The 16,385-nt window shown below is 30.5% G+C and overlaps 1 protein-coding gene across 6 annotated transcripts in view; it reads left to right on the top strand.

Annotated features, from left to right (window-relative positions):
• LOC123265734 (atrial natriuretic peptide receptor 1-like) overlaps positions 1-16,385 on the top strand; it is a 227,678-nt gene that overhangs the window by 86,935 nt on the left and 124,358 nt on the right. For all 6 annotated transcript variants that reach the window (XM_044729613.1, XM_044729610.1, XM_044729609.1 and 3 more), the window contains 7 exons: positions 46-127; positions 7,487-7,622; positions 7,946-8,029; positions 12,689-12,766; positions 13,422-13,526; positions 13,730-13,976; positions 16,209-16,367. In XM_044729613.1, coding sequence (XP_044585548.1) covers positions 46-127; positions 7,487-7,622; positions 7,946-8,029; positions 12,689-12,766; positions 13,422-13,526; positions 13,730-13,976; positions 16,209-16,367 — 891 coding nt within the window. The remainder of the gene's footprint in view (positions 1-45; positions 128-7,486; positions 7,623-7,945; positions 8,030-12,688; positions 12,767-13,421; positions 13,527-13,729; positions 13,977-16,208; positions 16,368-16,385) is intronic.

Genomic DNA, 16,385 nt, shown 5'->3' on the forward strand with positions numbered 1-16,385 from the left:
ATGTTATTTAAAATGATGTGTTTTCTTTATTTTATCTATTAACAGCGTTACCAGGTTATGCAATTCTTTCTATCGTCCTCAGCTCTATTGTAGTTGGTCTTGTCGTGGCTTCGGTCATTATTTATAGGTAAGAATTCTACCCCCTACTTTTGAACTTTTTATAGTAAAATTTAATGCAAATGCAAATTCAATTTTTAACCGTATAATTCATGTATTTTTTAACTTCCTGCTTTTAAAATTAAAAAAAAAAATAAGGTCCTAGAAAGCCATTACGACTATTTCCGGTTGGACGTCTGGCTGTGTGTGTATATGTAAATAAAATTATGTCGTACGTGATATCTTTAGAACGAACTCACTGATCGAGATGAACGATACGGCATTTGAAAGTGTTCGTTGAGATTTCAAGCTGATTAGATTTTGAAGTCAATCGGTCGAGCCGTTTCGAAGATATTTGAAAAATAAAAACCAAAAATAAAAATGTTTTTTTATTTTATGTACGCCTTTTTTGCTTTAAGAAATTTTTTTTTCATTTTAACTTTAAAAAATTTATTTATAATTTTTTGAGTCAGCTTTCAGATTTCTATCAATCCTGAGTTGATTGAAGCAAAAAGATTTTACACGCTTTTTTGCTCTGCATATGAATTTTTATAATTTTCATACACCCTTTTTGCTTTATGAACGCAATATATGGACACAAAACTATATAAGAAAATTCGTCAAGAGTACCTAAAGTCAAAAAGTTGTCTAACTTTAAATTCATTTCGTCTACGGTAAACTTTAAAACAAAAAACAAAAGAATAAAACTAAAAACTTATTATCTTCTTAAAAACATTAAATGTCGAAAAAAGTTATGCCAGAGTACTTTTCCTCCATCGAGTTAAGCAAGTTTAATCTTTTTAAATTTTTTGTTCTCAAGTGTCGAATTTAACCCATCATCGCACAATGCACTTCACAACCTATTAAATTCATTGTATTCTTCAGTTTTTCATTACTTTTTTTTTTTATTTCAATTTTTAGTCGCGAGCTAATTAAAACTTTATTATAACCCAAATTTATTAAAACTGAGAAAAATATTTACTGATTCGAAAAATCTAAATTAGTATCCTTCCTCAAAACAATAAAATATCATCATAAACTTTTTTTTTAATTTTCTTTTTAGTAGAAATTTATTAAAAAAAGTGAAACTTCTTTAAAGGCTGTTAAAAAACCAACAAACAATTAATTAAGAAAGTTTTTAATTGAAAGCATAATTGGCAGTGATCTCTTCTCAGAGACAACTTGAGAAAAATCAAATTATAAACCTAATTACGTGGTTATGTACTTGTCAAAGCAGAAGTTCACACTGTTAAAAATATTTGTAAAATTACAATCATTTTACAAAACAAATGTTGGGTAAAATTACAAATCGATGTTTACTACTGCGAAGTTAGGAAACAATTTTGGTAATTTTTCAAAAGGTGTCAGAAAACTTAGTAGGATGTATTGTAATTTTACGATTTTCATGTAAAAATCCTAATTGTATTGTAATTTTACGAAACTGTTTGTCGAATTTCAATACAAATCTTTGAGATTTACAAACATTTTTTGTAATTTCATTTACTATATTCGTTTTGTTATAGCAATTTTGTATAATATAAGAAGGGCCATTTTTTTCTCAATTTTATGCATGATTAAATAGTTCCACATAATTTAAAAAATAAAAAAAATATAAAAAATAAAAAAATAAAAGTTTCCATTAATTATTTATGGACAACTTTAATGTTCGTAAACAATATATTCAGTAGACAATCCATTATTTGAGATACTTATTTTTTTCTTAGATGAGAATAATCACGTTCCAAATCTTCAGTGTTTAATTTTCACTTTTAATTTAAATCATAATTATAGAATATATTCCTCTATCACTATACAGTATAACTTTTGAGATATGTTTTATATAAAACTAATGGGAAAAATTAGTTTTAAATACTTCAAGTTGGGATTTTGTTATAAGTCATTTTCTTATGTTTTTGAAAATATTTTTTTAATTTTTTTTTAATTATAAAGCCGAAGTTCAATACGATTATAAATTTGAACCATAATAGCGTCTACTTGTTGATGTAGACTGATGTATCAAAAAACAAGAATGTCCTTCATATTTATTTTTACTAATTTTCAGTCTATAGTTGTTTATTTGTAATAACTTATCACTAATAAGAAATTCGAGGCATCGTTTATCTTTTATAAATTTTAACATTACTTTCGAATGATCATTTCAGAATCGATATATTTGAACGAGTATATGTTATACTTTAATTTTTATAATATTTAATGATTATAAATAGGGCCGAGAATTTAGTTTTTTTAAAAGAGAGAGACAGAAGATAGGTGTAGCCAAGCGTTCTGATTGGTCATAATAAATTAATTGTTTTTTGTTTTTCGCAATCAAGTGAAGACAGCAGCTTGAAGAAAAAATAAAAATTAGATTGCTAATCCAACATGAAAATATGAAAAATATGTCAAAAAAAAAAAAGGTTGGTTTTCAGATGTAAAGGTGCTTGTAAACAAATACAAGTCTGTACTGCTCAGATAAATAAAGAAGAGAATTTGAAGCACAGTGTTGTGACTAAAATGTTTAATGAAATTAATTTAAAGAGAACAGTAAACAAGCTGGCGATTTCGCTCAAGATCGCGTAAAAGAATTGGTCCCGGCCTCACTGGTAATTTTGCTGGGGATCGCACTGACGGTCTTTTTGAAGGTCTCGCTGGAGGTCTCGCTAAAGATCTTGCTGGAGATCGAGCTGATGGTATTGCTAGGAGTTTCGCTGGTAATTTTGATGGCGATCACGGTGATGGTATCGCTGGAGATCACGCTGACGGTCTCGCTGGAGATTACACTGACGGTCTTTCTAAAGATCACGCTGACGGTCTTTCTGGAGATCACACTGACGGTCTTTCTGGAGATCACACTGACGGTCTTTCTGGAGGTCTCGCTGGAGATCACGCCAACGGTCTTTCTAAAGGTCTCGCTAAAACTCTTGCTGATGGTCTCGCTGGAGATCACGCTGACGATCTTTCTGGAGGTCACGCTGGTGATTACGCTGACGATCTTTCTGAAGATCACGCTGCCGGTCACGCTGATAATTTTGTTAGCGATCACGGCGATGGTATCGCTGGAGATCACGCTGACAATCTTTCTGGAGGTCTCGCTGGAGATCACGCTGACGGTTTTTCTGAAGGTCTCGCTGGTGGCCACGCTGACGGTTTTTTTGGGAGTCTCGCTGGAGATCACGCTCACGATCTCGCTGGAGATCACGCTAACGATATTTCTAGAGGTCTCGCTGGTGATCACGCTGACTGTCTTTCTGCAAGTCTCGTTGGAGATAACGCTGACGATCTTGCTGGAATCACGCTGACGATCTTTCTGGAGGTCTCGTTGGTGATCACGCTGACGGTCTTTCTGGAAGTCTCGCTGGAAATCACCAGCGAGATCTCCATAAAGATCGTCAGCGTGATCTCCAGAAAGACCGTCAGTGTGATCTTTAGAAAGACCGTCAGTGTAATCTCCAGCGAGACCGTCAGCATGATCTCCAGCGAGACCGTCAGCATGATCTCCAGCGAGACCGTCAGCGCGATCGCCAGCAAAATCACCAAGCGAGACCGGCAGCAATACCATTAGCACAACTTCCAGCAAAACGACCTCCAGCGAGACCGTCAGCGAGACCTCTAGAATAACCGTCAGCGTGATCTCCAGCGAGACTGTCAGCAAGAGTTCTAGCGAGACCTTTAAAAAGAACGTCAGTGCGATCTCCAGCAAAATTACCAGTGAGACCGGGAGCAATTCCTTTACGCGATCTTCAGCGAAATTGCCAGCTTGTCACTGTTCACTTTAAATTAATTTTATCGAACATTTTAGTCCCAACACTGTGCTTCAAATTCTCTTCTTTATTTATCTGAGCAGTACAGACTTATATTTGTTTACAAGCACCTTTACATGTGCAAACCAACTTATTTTTTTGACATATTTTTCATATTTTCATGTTGGATTAGCAATCTAATTTTTATTTTTTCTTCAAGCTGCTGTCTTCACTTGATTGCGAAAAAAAAAAAAACAATTAATTTATTACGACGAATCAGAACACTTGGCTATACCTATCTTCTGTCTCTCTCTTTTAAAAAAACTAAATTCTCGGCCCTAATTATAAATAATGTAAAAGTTAGTTATTTTCCATCAATAAACAGCATCAAATAACACAAATGATGTAAAAATAAGTCGTAATGCTCCATTACCCCGTAGGATTAGCTTATAAGAATAATGAGATATTGAACCACCGATCGGTCGTACGGTGTAGGGGGTTAGGTATCGGTCTGGCAAGTGCGTGGCTCGCGTTCAATTCTTAGTTAGGGCAAATGCGTTTTTCACTTTATATTTAGTGAATAGCAAATTAAGGTCTGTATGAAGTGCCAAATTTCGGAAAATATAATTAGCGCTTCATAAAAATAAAATCACAACAAATATCAAATCAAATTATTTTTTTTTACTATTTCAACTATCAACTACCTATATATATATATATGAATATATATTGAATATTTTTTCTCGGAGTACTAAACTTACAAAACATTTTTAATAGAATTTGTTTTGTAAAATTACAATCTCGTATTGTAATATTGTTAAACAAATTGCCGATAGATGTTTAGTAAATTACAAAAATTGTTTCGTAATTTTCCTAAATTGAGTTGGAATAAAAAGTGGAGTAAATACAAAACTGTGTATTATAATTACTATATTGTGGTGCGTAAAAACTTCCAACACATTTTTAGTAAAAATACTATAGAAATTTTTAACAGTGTGGCACATAACAGTAAATAGACTGTGAGCAAGTGCCCTTATACATAATATAACGTGTTACCCTTTGGAGGACTGACGGTTTCATGGCAAATGCAATTAATCTAAACCGTGTAATGGCCAATACTGCGGCCGGAATATCTATGCTCAATGGGCTTACACACATATCTCATCAGCTTGCACACAACAGTCTTCGATCATCAAATGAGCGATCGATACGCTTCCCTTGTCATGATCACAATAATAATAATAATAATGATAAAATTACTGCTAATCAAAATATTCCATTATACCGAAGAGTATGTATGTCATATTATTATACATCTACATATATTCTGATGACAAAGTAGAGGAAACCGAGTATTCAAGTATATCATGGAACATAATTATTAGTTACTATCGTATCATATTACCTCATACGTTCATTAAAATTTGTTAATTATACTTGACACATTGTAAATTATAACCAGTTATATTTATATTGAAAATTTTTCGAGTTAATTAACTGAAATAAAAAAAATTAAACTTGATTCAAGAGAAAAATTCTTGATCCTTAAATATTATTTTGGAGAGTTTGATTTTCAAGACATAAAATTCTTGAAATGAGTAAAATTTACTTAAATCAAGAAAAATTTTTCATTATAAGAATTTTTTTTTTGGTGTATAATAAATTAATATCCATGCATAAGCATCTATTGTACATCATTTTAGCCGAAAGTGTTAAAGAATAATTTTTTATATGCATCATACATGGATATCATTGATAATAATATTTTTTTTATAATTTTAAAAATATGAAAGAAACCTAAATTTTGAAATTTTTAACCAATTGCCCCAAAAAATAATTTTGTTCATTATTTGGGTCAAATTGAGAAATTCTACACGGAAAAAAAAAAATTGATTGAAGAAAAAAACTCTCAAAACAAGCAAAAAGTTCTTGAACTAAGAAATTTTTTTTTATTTTAATAAATTTTACTTGATTTAAAGATTTATTTATTTCATTTGAGATAAAAAAATTTTCCAAATTTATTTTCTTGTTTTAAAATTTTTTTCTCTAATCCAGTTAATTTTGTCTGCAGTGTACATGTTTTCATATATATATTTTCTGTAAGAAATCAATTGGGTCAAAAATTCAAAAATTTCTTTTTCATGCCAAAAAATGACCTCTCTATAAGATCAAACTTTCAACGTCAAAAAATCCCGAAGACATTACAATTTTCCGGTAATTTGTTAAACAAAAAGTACCGCTAGTAAGAACCTGAGTAATCAATCTGTCAACACTCTCCAGTTCGTATCATTGAATTTTGTTTTTGTTACTTTTTGCAATCTTCTATTCAAGTGTCTTACTTTTATGTACTGTAACCTGCACCAAAAAACTCCCTTTTATCTCAGCGAAAATCAGCGTGAGCTCCTTAGTCTTCCTCTTCACTCGTTATTCTAATAAATCAAACCGAAATTTATTGACCTGTAAAAAATCTGACGTTTAAAAATTACTTTCTTTGAATAATTGTCCGCAAAAACTAAACTTGCACCCTTTCTGACTTGTCTCAGTAGATAGAGACCGATGGAGGTCGGGCAGCCTTGATTTAGTCGTTTAATATTAATAATTGCGGTCGAGTCTGATCTTATATAATCACACGAAAATTTTCTAAATATATATGTATATACATATTATGTAGCGTCGTAATTAATGTCGGGCATTTAGTCAAGTGTCGTAACAAATTGAGGTGAAAAAAAAATATCTTTAACGTGACATTGAGTTGAGAATTCAAAATATTATAATACTGCCGTTTGAATTTTAATAGTATGATTTGTCACTTAATAACAAAAAAAAAGTTTTTTGTTTAATAAGAATATAGAGAAAAAAAATCCTGCTTCAAGTAAATATTTTCCTCCAAAATTTCAGTCTAATTTCAAAATATTTATATCTCTTAATTAAATAAATTTCTTCCTACGAATTTTTTCAGTTCAAGAATATTTTTCTTGAATAAAGTTAATTTTACTTTCTGTGTAAAACAAAAAAACTTGACCTAATTATTTTTCGGTATCAAATTAATACTAAATTTCAGGTTGGCAATAGCCTAATCGGCTCGGTACCTGCATTTCGAAAGAGTGGGACCAGGGTTCGATTCCGGCGCGCACCAATATTTTTCAATGATTATAAACTAAGAATATATGCGTTTCATTGCCAGCCTCTGTACCGGTCGGGTTTTCTGTGGTTTTCCCGTATAGCTATGGAGGTAAAATGTCATTATAGAAGTACCTCCATACTATTTAAGACCGTAATGCAAATGCAGGTACTGATTATAACGCGTAAGTCGGCCACAGTCGCAGCACATGTGTGTCGAGCATGAAAGAAAAAAAATCCCGACATGCAGGGGGGTGGGGACGAAAAAGTGGTTGAGAGTTATAATGACGGGGTTGAGAGATTATATTGCGGAGAAAAAAGTGGAGAGACAATAATTCCTCACCCTCCCTTGTAAAACACTCTACAGTGATACAAGTAAAACCATCCTCTACTAAATTTCAATTCCGTAGAAAATTTATAAACGAAATGTAATTGAAGCGATGGAGGAATAAAAAATTCACGAAAGTAGGCACAGGATAAAAATAAAAATGATAGAGGTTTATTTTTTCATTTATTGTATTTGACTGCAGGCACTACAAGCTTGAGGTTGAAATAGCTTCTATGTCGTGGAAAGTTCACTGGGAGGATGTGATTGTAGTACCGATTGGCAGAACACGTGGCTCAATGCATTCGCTTGCTCCAAATAAGCAACGGGGTAGTCAGTTGGTAAGCATTATTTACATCCCTTTAGCATTGAATTTGATAAGTGAACAACAATATTTTGTGTAACAGATGCTCTGTTGAAAATTCAGACCCTCAGAATAATTTTTAATACTTTTTTTGTGTTGTTATTATTAATTAAATAAAAACAATTATTATTTTATTATTTTCAGATATTTATTTAATAACTCGAATTATTGAAACTTTTAATGAATTTATTTTATTTTTTTTGTAGTGTATACTTGGGGCAGTTTTATTTTTTTTCGCAAACTAACACGTTTTGTTTTTATTATTAACGACAATTTTTTTCTCTCATTTAATTTTTTTAGACAGTGTATTGGGATGACGATATTAGTTTACCAGGTGGCGGCGGAGTCGATAGAAATGTTTACATTCCTACAGGAATTTATAAGGTATGTTTGAATTTATTTTTATTATTAAATTATGAAAAATGTTTATAAAAAATTAAGCAATATAAAATTTCTTACCCGCAATAATGAAAGTAGAAGTTATCAAATTTTTATTTCAACCAAATAGTAATTTTATTTGAGTTTAAATAAGAAATTGAAGCCCGTTACCAAAATTTTTGCATTTAACACCCATTAACTTTCCTTCAAACGACTAACGAGCTTTTAGAATCTAAAAATACCGCGTGAAATTATATATTTTTTATCAGCACCTACTCAGATATCTAAATGCCATCTCCCATCTGTAACTGGTGCGGTAATTCAAAGAAAACCGCGGCTCTTCTTAATGATGTTAGAGACTATCAAACGGATAAAAGTAAATTCCAAAAAAACTATCACATTTAGATTTGAGTGAACACGGCTTAAGCTTTAGTTTATTTATCTAGATTCGTGAAAGAAATAAAAAAAACTAGCGATGTCATTAGATAATTTATGTAAAAAAAGAAATGCTTTACAAATTAATGAGTAAGAACATGGAATACATCCTATTAAATTTTACAAATTTTTAATATCACAAGTTGTGACAATTAAACTGTAATGATTATATTGTAATTATTATCTACATAGTAAAAAGAATAATGAAAAGTTTGTTTCTGGCGTATTTATATGATAAAATAGGTTTATTTGTTAAATTTAGAGTAATTGGAAGGGAATTGATTTGAATTTTTGCTTTTTCAAGGTTCCATATAATTTTCAGCGATCTTTAATTTATTACAATAAGTTTTTACAGTCATTCTAAATAGATTTAAATTTTACAAAAGATAAAATTTGTTTATTTATTTATTTTGATCTGTGCACATTATTTTATTTATTTATTTATTTATTTAATAATGCCAAGGCTGATGCCAAATGGCAAGGTATACAAAATATTTTTGCAATAGTGGATACAATTTTATAAAAATTTGGAATATAATGAATATAATAATAAAAATGCTTATGATAAACTATAATATGATTTAAATTTAATTTTTTATATGATTTATATGATTCAACTAGGGTAGATGGGTTTATATAATATCTGTAGTTATACAGTCAAAGATAATAACAATATGAATTATAATAACATCGAGAGTGACAATAGGTAACTTAGTTTAAGTCTCTTGCTCCATTAATGTTTTTTTATGTAAAAAAAGTTTGGAAAATCCAAAAGTGCATGACTCATGATGCTCATTTAATTATGAAATATTAAAAAAAAAAAAAAAAAAAACAAGTCGTTCAAAATTAGTTGCCGAAAAAACAGCTGTACTAGGAAGGTAACGCACAGGCGCCCCTGGTGGAATAAATGTATACATACATAATATGTATAGATATATCACCATCCATGTTCATTTTACATGGATATATAGGGGAGGGTGGGACAAGACGGCCCACCTCAAAAATTGACCAAAAATTTATTTTTCTAATTTTTTTTTAATCACCACAAATTCGGGTTATTGATGCATTTTTAGCCCTACGCATGAAAACAAAGGCAAAATGAGCCACTAAAAAGTTCTAAAAAATAAGTTATCCTATAATTTCATAACCTAATCATGATTAATAAAGTAAAAATCATATTTTTCAGCTGATTTTATAGATTTAGGGCAAAATAGATCATTCGAAAAAATTGTAAATAACAATAACAAATTTTTTATTTAATAGAAAAATAACAATTATTAAGATAAGTTATTTCATTAATTTACAATTCGTAGTTAATTCAAATAATTTGTTACATTAACCAACAGGACAATTATTATTATATATAACACTAGCTGTTACCCGCCCGCTTCGCTGGGCACTTTATAGAATTGCATTTTTAGATCTAGACTTGAAATTTAATTGAAGTATTTTTAACTTCCTGCTAAGAAAATAAAAAATTTTCGAAAATCGGGAAGTTATTGATTTTACCCTATTTAAAAATTATTACGGTTTGAAAATTCAAAAAATAGCATTTTATTTAACTTTTATCAGACTTTTGAGCTCAGAGAGCTTAAAAACGTAATAAGTGCAATTTTAAGCGCTTACGTATGGAATTAGCTGGAAGTTGTAGGGATGGCCTTTAGGGTCAACCGTTTTCCTAATTTTTTTGATTTGTACAGATTCCAAATGAGTATTGAAAGTTTTAGTTAAAGTCATTGCAAACCTCATAAGTGAAGTTGAAATTTATCTACCTTCAAGTGCGGCGAATTTTTCTGTTACATAAAATTTTCTTAGTTACATCCATTTTTTATAGAAAACAAATTTAATATGTTTTTTACGAATTCTATTTAAATAAGTATACACGAAGATTTCTACCAAATTTGAAGTCTGTAGGAACTATAGCTAGGAAATTTGAAATTTTCATTGTTAACACCCACCCCCGCTATCCATATTAGGAGTAGATTGTCATAAAATCCGCTCTTAGATCATTTCTCTATCACATACAGAAATTATGAAAAAATCATTTCACTCAATTTTTTTTCTGTAAAAGTAGGGGATCTATTGGTATTATGTTAACAATAGTTTTCCTGAGTAATATAAAAGTGAATGCAGATGTCCAGGAGAGAAATAAAAACATTTTTGACGTGAGAAACAATTTTGCTATAAAAAAAAAAAAAAAATTTTTTTTTGGAACTTTGGAAAAATTCCGGTGAATTAAGTCAAAGTTGGACGAGAGTAAATCCACTTGATAGTAGAAAGCCACAAAAAATAAAAACCAGCTTAGGTGGGCCGTCTTGCCCCACCCTCCCCTATATAGATATACAATCTTCTTGCTTTTTTATTTTATTAATTGTACATGAACGACACTGAATTACCTAACCATTCGCATTCAGTGACCTACAATTCTTCTCAAGAATTAAAAAAAAAAAATTTTATTCAATTGATGCATTTTTTCGAAAGTTAGAGTGTTTTCAGAGTTTTCAGGGTTTCATACATGACGGACAGGAAAGTTTTTTGACCTATTTTGATGTTTTTTTCCGTTTCTAGTGCACTAAATCAATTTTTGGAAAGTGTCAAATTAATCTTCATTAAATTATCTTGACAATAGTATGCAAAATATCTTGATTCCGTGAACTAACAAGACTATAATAATGAAAATAGTTGCCGAAATGAGGCGAAAAAAATTTTTCGATCGTAAAGCACTCTCTGATGTTTCGCATTATGAGTCGTGCAATATTAATCCATATATTTGAAAAAATAAGCAAAATTTTACTGTGGGCATATTTTTATTATAAAATAGGCTTCAATTGTCATTTGACTATTTGATTTGGCATAAAAATTGAATAAATAAATAAATAAAAACAATAGCTAAATTTAATACCATCACAAAGGTCGTAAATTGAATTAATGTCTTTTTACAGTTTGATATTTTTTTAAATCGATTCATTCATTCAAAAGTTATTGTGGTTTGAAAATTCAAAAAATAGTGTTTTATTAAATTTTTATTAGACTTTTGAGCCCGGAGAGCTCAAAATGACACGAAAATTATATTTTTCTGCCCTCCGGCCGGAAAGTGGCAACTTTCTGGCCGCTGCGCTAAACAAAGTTGCCATATTCCGGCTACGTCGAGCAGAAAAATAGTATACACACCTTGGCCAGTAAATAAGAAAGCCTCAGATCACATGTTTGTCAACCTCGGCTTCGCCTCGGCCAACAATTACATGTGATCTAAGACTTTTCTTATTTTACTGGCCTAGGTATGTAATATACTATTTCAGCTCGCAGAACTCAAAAACGTAATATGTGCAATTTTGAGCGCTTAAGTATGAAATTAGCGGAAAGTTGTAGAGATGGCATTTAGGGTCAACCGTTTTCTTAATATTTTTTCGATGATTAAATTTAAAAGTAAAAGAATCAATTTACAAAGGACTATCATTTATGTACCTACTTCTGCCAAGTGTCATGATTTTTTAATAAATAATTACTTGGTCAAAAAGCGTCTCAGAAATTTCTTCGAAATTTAAATATTTACCTGTACTAGATGTTCTAGAACTTAAGCTTAAGCTTAAGCCAAAGTTTTTATTCATCATTCGTAATTCTCAGCAGTCACATAGTCACTGCAAGTTGCTAGTATTATGATTAACGTTTTTGAATAATTAAACTATTCTAACTCATAACAAGAGAGGCTTGAACTCTGGCTAAATATATAACTTTCGCTAATTTAAATTATCATTTTAACTAATATGCTTTATTTGATGTGTATATTGTCGGGTAAATTATATTTAACTATCATTAATTTTGAATTGTCTGATTATGAAGATCATTCACTTTGCTTACTCACCTAATTATAAAGATAAAAATATTTAAATTTAAAAAATTCGGTATTATTGAATATTCATCGTACTTACATTACTAAATTTACATATTCTACATAGTAAGTAACATTGAATGCAGCTGCCTTTGAGCATTATCTAGCTTGTTATTCTAAAAATTTCATTTTGTAAGTCTCGAGGAATAAAAGTCTTTCAAAAAGCGCGATTGAGGTGTCGACTGAAAGATACCGCAGGAATACTAAATATGTGATGCTACATAGATTTTGGTATACTGAACTCTTTATCGTTAAATTTTTTTTTTTACATAGAAAAAAACTATTCTTAGAATTAACAAAACATTAAATTAATATGAATCAAATATGTTTGAAATTTGCAGAACTCTAAAGTCGCAATAAAGCCGCTTCCAAGGACCAAAGTTGAAACGTCAAGGCCTCTGTTGCTTGAATTAAAGCGCGTAAGTAAAAAAAATACAATAGCAATAATTTGTGATATTAAAGCCGACAAAATCCTTCAATTTTTCATTGTTTTTTATTAAAAATTTTGATTAAAATATTTTAGTAATTATTTTAGATATTTTCGTGTTTTTTTGTTAATTGACAATGAAAGTTATCATTAATAATATCAATTTCCTGCAAATTACAAGAAAAACCTTTAAATTTTACTTTACTTCATAAATTATGTAATTTTGCCATTCAACCTTCCTTAGCATTGAAATTAGATAAATAAAATAAAAATAAAAAATTTCAATGGTAGAGCACTCGATATATAATCGTGAAGATACAGGTTCGACTCCTGGTCTGTTCTGATCTCAATAATTATTTTCAAAATTATTCATATACTTTTCAGTGAATTTACTTCATTTTAATTTCCGAATAATTATCAAAATGGCAAAATTTTTGTTAAAACGTTGTGATTAAAATTTTAAATAAAAATAACGTAAAATTAAAGAATTAAGAAGGTTTCAATATTGAAAAAATAATTTCATTAATTTAAAATTCATCTATATTGAGCATACTAACTACTAATGTAAAAAAAATAATAATAACAATAATAGTAACAAAACTAAATTGTTATGTGTATTGTCACTATTAATATGAAAATTGTTATAGATGAAGGATCTTCAGCATGATCACTTGGTACGATTTTACGGTGCATGCGTCGAGCCACCTCACTGCTGTTTACTCACAGAATACTGCCCCAAGGGATCACTGCAGGTTTTACAATCAATTTATTACTAACTATGACATTATCAATCATCATATCTCATTACGTATTTACAATCTACAAAGTAGTGAAGCGCATTTGTTGAATTCGTTATTAATTGATAGTTATTGTTCGATTAATCTAACGCCATGACCAATTGATAGAAAAAATAATGAAAGATTATATTGTTGAATATAATGATATATTGTTGCAGGATATCCTGGAGAACGATCAGATAAAGCTTGACCGAGTGTTTCGAGGCTCTTTGATCCACGATATTGTCAGGGGGATGGCGTACCTCCATGCCTCGGAAGTTAAGAGCCACGGGAATCTAAAGTCTTCGAATTGTGTCGTTGACTCTCGATTTGTACTAAAAATAACTGACTTCGGATTGCACGAATTACGTAAGCCTAGTCCGGGTGATTCCGATGAAGATAAAGACAGCTACGCTCATTGGAAGAGTAAGTTTAACTTTATTGGCTCATATATTTCGTTCGGGGCAATTAAGTGTCGAAGAGGGATGCTTTTAATTAGTGAGAAAAATCACTTTAATTTGGAAAAGATACAAGCTTTTGAGAAGTCTAAAGAAAAAAAATTACATCGCTCCAAAGATTTTGTATAGTATTACGATTGGTTGTTGGAAGATTAATCATCAACGCTGTGATGATTTAAGGGGTTAGATGCAGTTAGAGCTTATGAAAAATTAATTTTTTTTTGTATTTTCTTGAAGTGATATCTCGAAAATATTTGTTAAAAATTTTAAGTAAATTTAATTAATAGTTTCCGAAATACCTTACAAAGCTTTCAATTACTTAAAAATTGTTTTTCTGCCCTCCGGCCGGAAAGTGGCAACTTTCTGGCCGCTGCGCTAAACAAAGTTGCCACATTCCGGCTACGTCGAGCAGAAAAATAGTATACACACCTTGGCCAGTAAATAAGAAAGCCTCAGATCACATGTTTGTCAACCTCGGCTTCGCCTCGGCTAACAATTACATGTGATCTGAGACTTTTCTTATTTTACTGGCCTAGGTATGTAATATACTATAAAAAAATTTTTTTGAAGATGAATTAATTTTTCTTGCTCTCCTACCCGAAAGTACGCTTTTTCTGGACGCATTTTACTCCAGAAAGAGCAACATTTGTGGCTTGTTTTGGTGCATGCGCGCTACGCATATTTTCTGGCCGGGCAGCACAGAACCTCGCTTTTTTCCATATTTTCGTGGCGCGAGTTTCAACTGTCTAACAGTCACAACATCGTCTGTATGTAACATGTCAGCGCATAAACTAACCAGAAAATGTCAAAGAAATAAAAAATAATTTATAACTAGATTATTATTAATGAACTATTTAATAATAACACTACACAAATGATTTATATAAAAAAGTTATACAAAATAAAATATAAAAGTTTTGTAGACTTTATTTGCTTTCTTTATATTTTGACAGCTAGTCAAGCAATGTTTATAAAACAATAGGTACATGTACTCTACAAGCTTCTAATAATTTAATTTCAATCTTTCTTAGCCGTCGATTACTAACTAAAAATTAATTTTTAATCAACTCAAAAAAATAAATTCTGTTATTAGAACGAGTTTAAATATTTGTGCCAAGTTCTGTGCATTTTATCACTCTAAATTAGAACAGTTGTTAATAAACTTTAAAATAACTTATTTTTTTTTTTTAATTTATTAATTTTTACTTTTTTTTTGTCCGCCCCGACCAGCAAAGCCTCGGCTTTGCAAAAGTCGGACGGCGCCCCCCTTGCGCCCGGCAAAACCTCGGCTTCGCCTTGGTTTTACAAAACCCCTTCCACGGAGTTGCGTACTTTCGGGTGGAGAGCAAGAAAAATAGTCACGACCAGAATGTTGGATGCCCTGACGTATGTGATATGATGGCCTCGGCTACGCCTCAGCCATCATATCCCATACGCCAGGAAATCCAACTTTCTAGCCTAGGGTTGTAATATACTATTCTTTTATTAATTTAGGTAATTTTAAGAAGAAAGTTATTCTTACAAAATTTTACTGAAATTTATAATTGTTAAGTTATAAGTTTTTAAACATTAGGGAAAATGGTCATATCTTTATTTAAAAATTTTATATTAATTAAATGTATTCTTCGCGAATCTACTTTAATTGTAAGATATGTACACTTAAAAATTTTTTTGTTAGAACAGCATAAGAAAAGTTGTGGCATAAAATTACTATGTTGGTATAGAGATAACAAATAATATGTTTTGATTACATGTTATTTCAACAAAACAGTTTTATTATTGTAGCAGAACCCTTTAGTGAGTTCAAAAAAACATTTTACCAGACACAAAAACTCAATTTATACTTAGAGCAATTATTAAATTTATATAAACTATTATCAAAATTAGATTCATGTTACTTATTTATTTATTCTTCAATTGTAATATTATTGTGTACAGTAAATATTTTTTAAAAATTTTATTTCAGTCAAATTAAAACATAACTTGATTAAAAAAAAAATTTAATCAGTATAAAAAAACAAATATTAAAAATGGTTATTTTTCCATACCTCTGACTGCACTTGGCCCTTGAAGGAATTTATTTATTCATTAAAATGGAACAAAAATAAAATAACTAAAAAAAAAAAAAACTTAAAGCTCTGTTGACATATGACGGGGTGTACAAATAAATAAAGTAAAAAGTAAACCATCGGCGTTGTAGAGCAGCTGTGGACCGCTCCAGAGTTACTGAGAATGGAGCGACCACCACCCGAGGGCACTCAGAAAGGAGACGTCTACAGCTTCGCCATAATCGTCCACGAGATCGTGGTACGTCAAGGACCATTTTACTTAGGAGAAGATACCAACTATACCCCAAGGGGTGAGTTTTTCTCAGTTC

The sequence above is a fragment of the Cotesia glomerata genome, linkage group LG5 (assembly GCF_020080835.1).
Source record: "Cotesia glomerata isolate CgM1 linkage group LG5, MPM_Cglom_v2.3, whole genome shotgun sequence".
Classification (NCBI taxonomy): Eukaryota; Metazoa; Arthropoda; class Insecta; order Hymenoptera; family Braconidae; genus Cotesia; species Cotesia glomerata.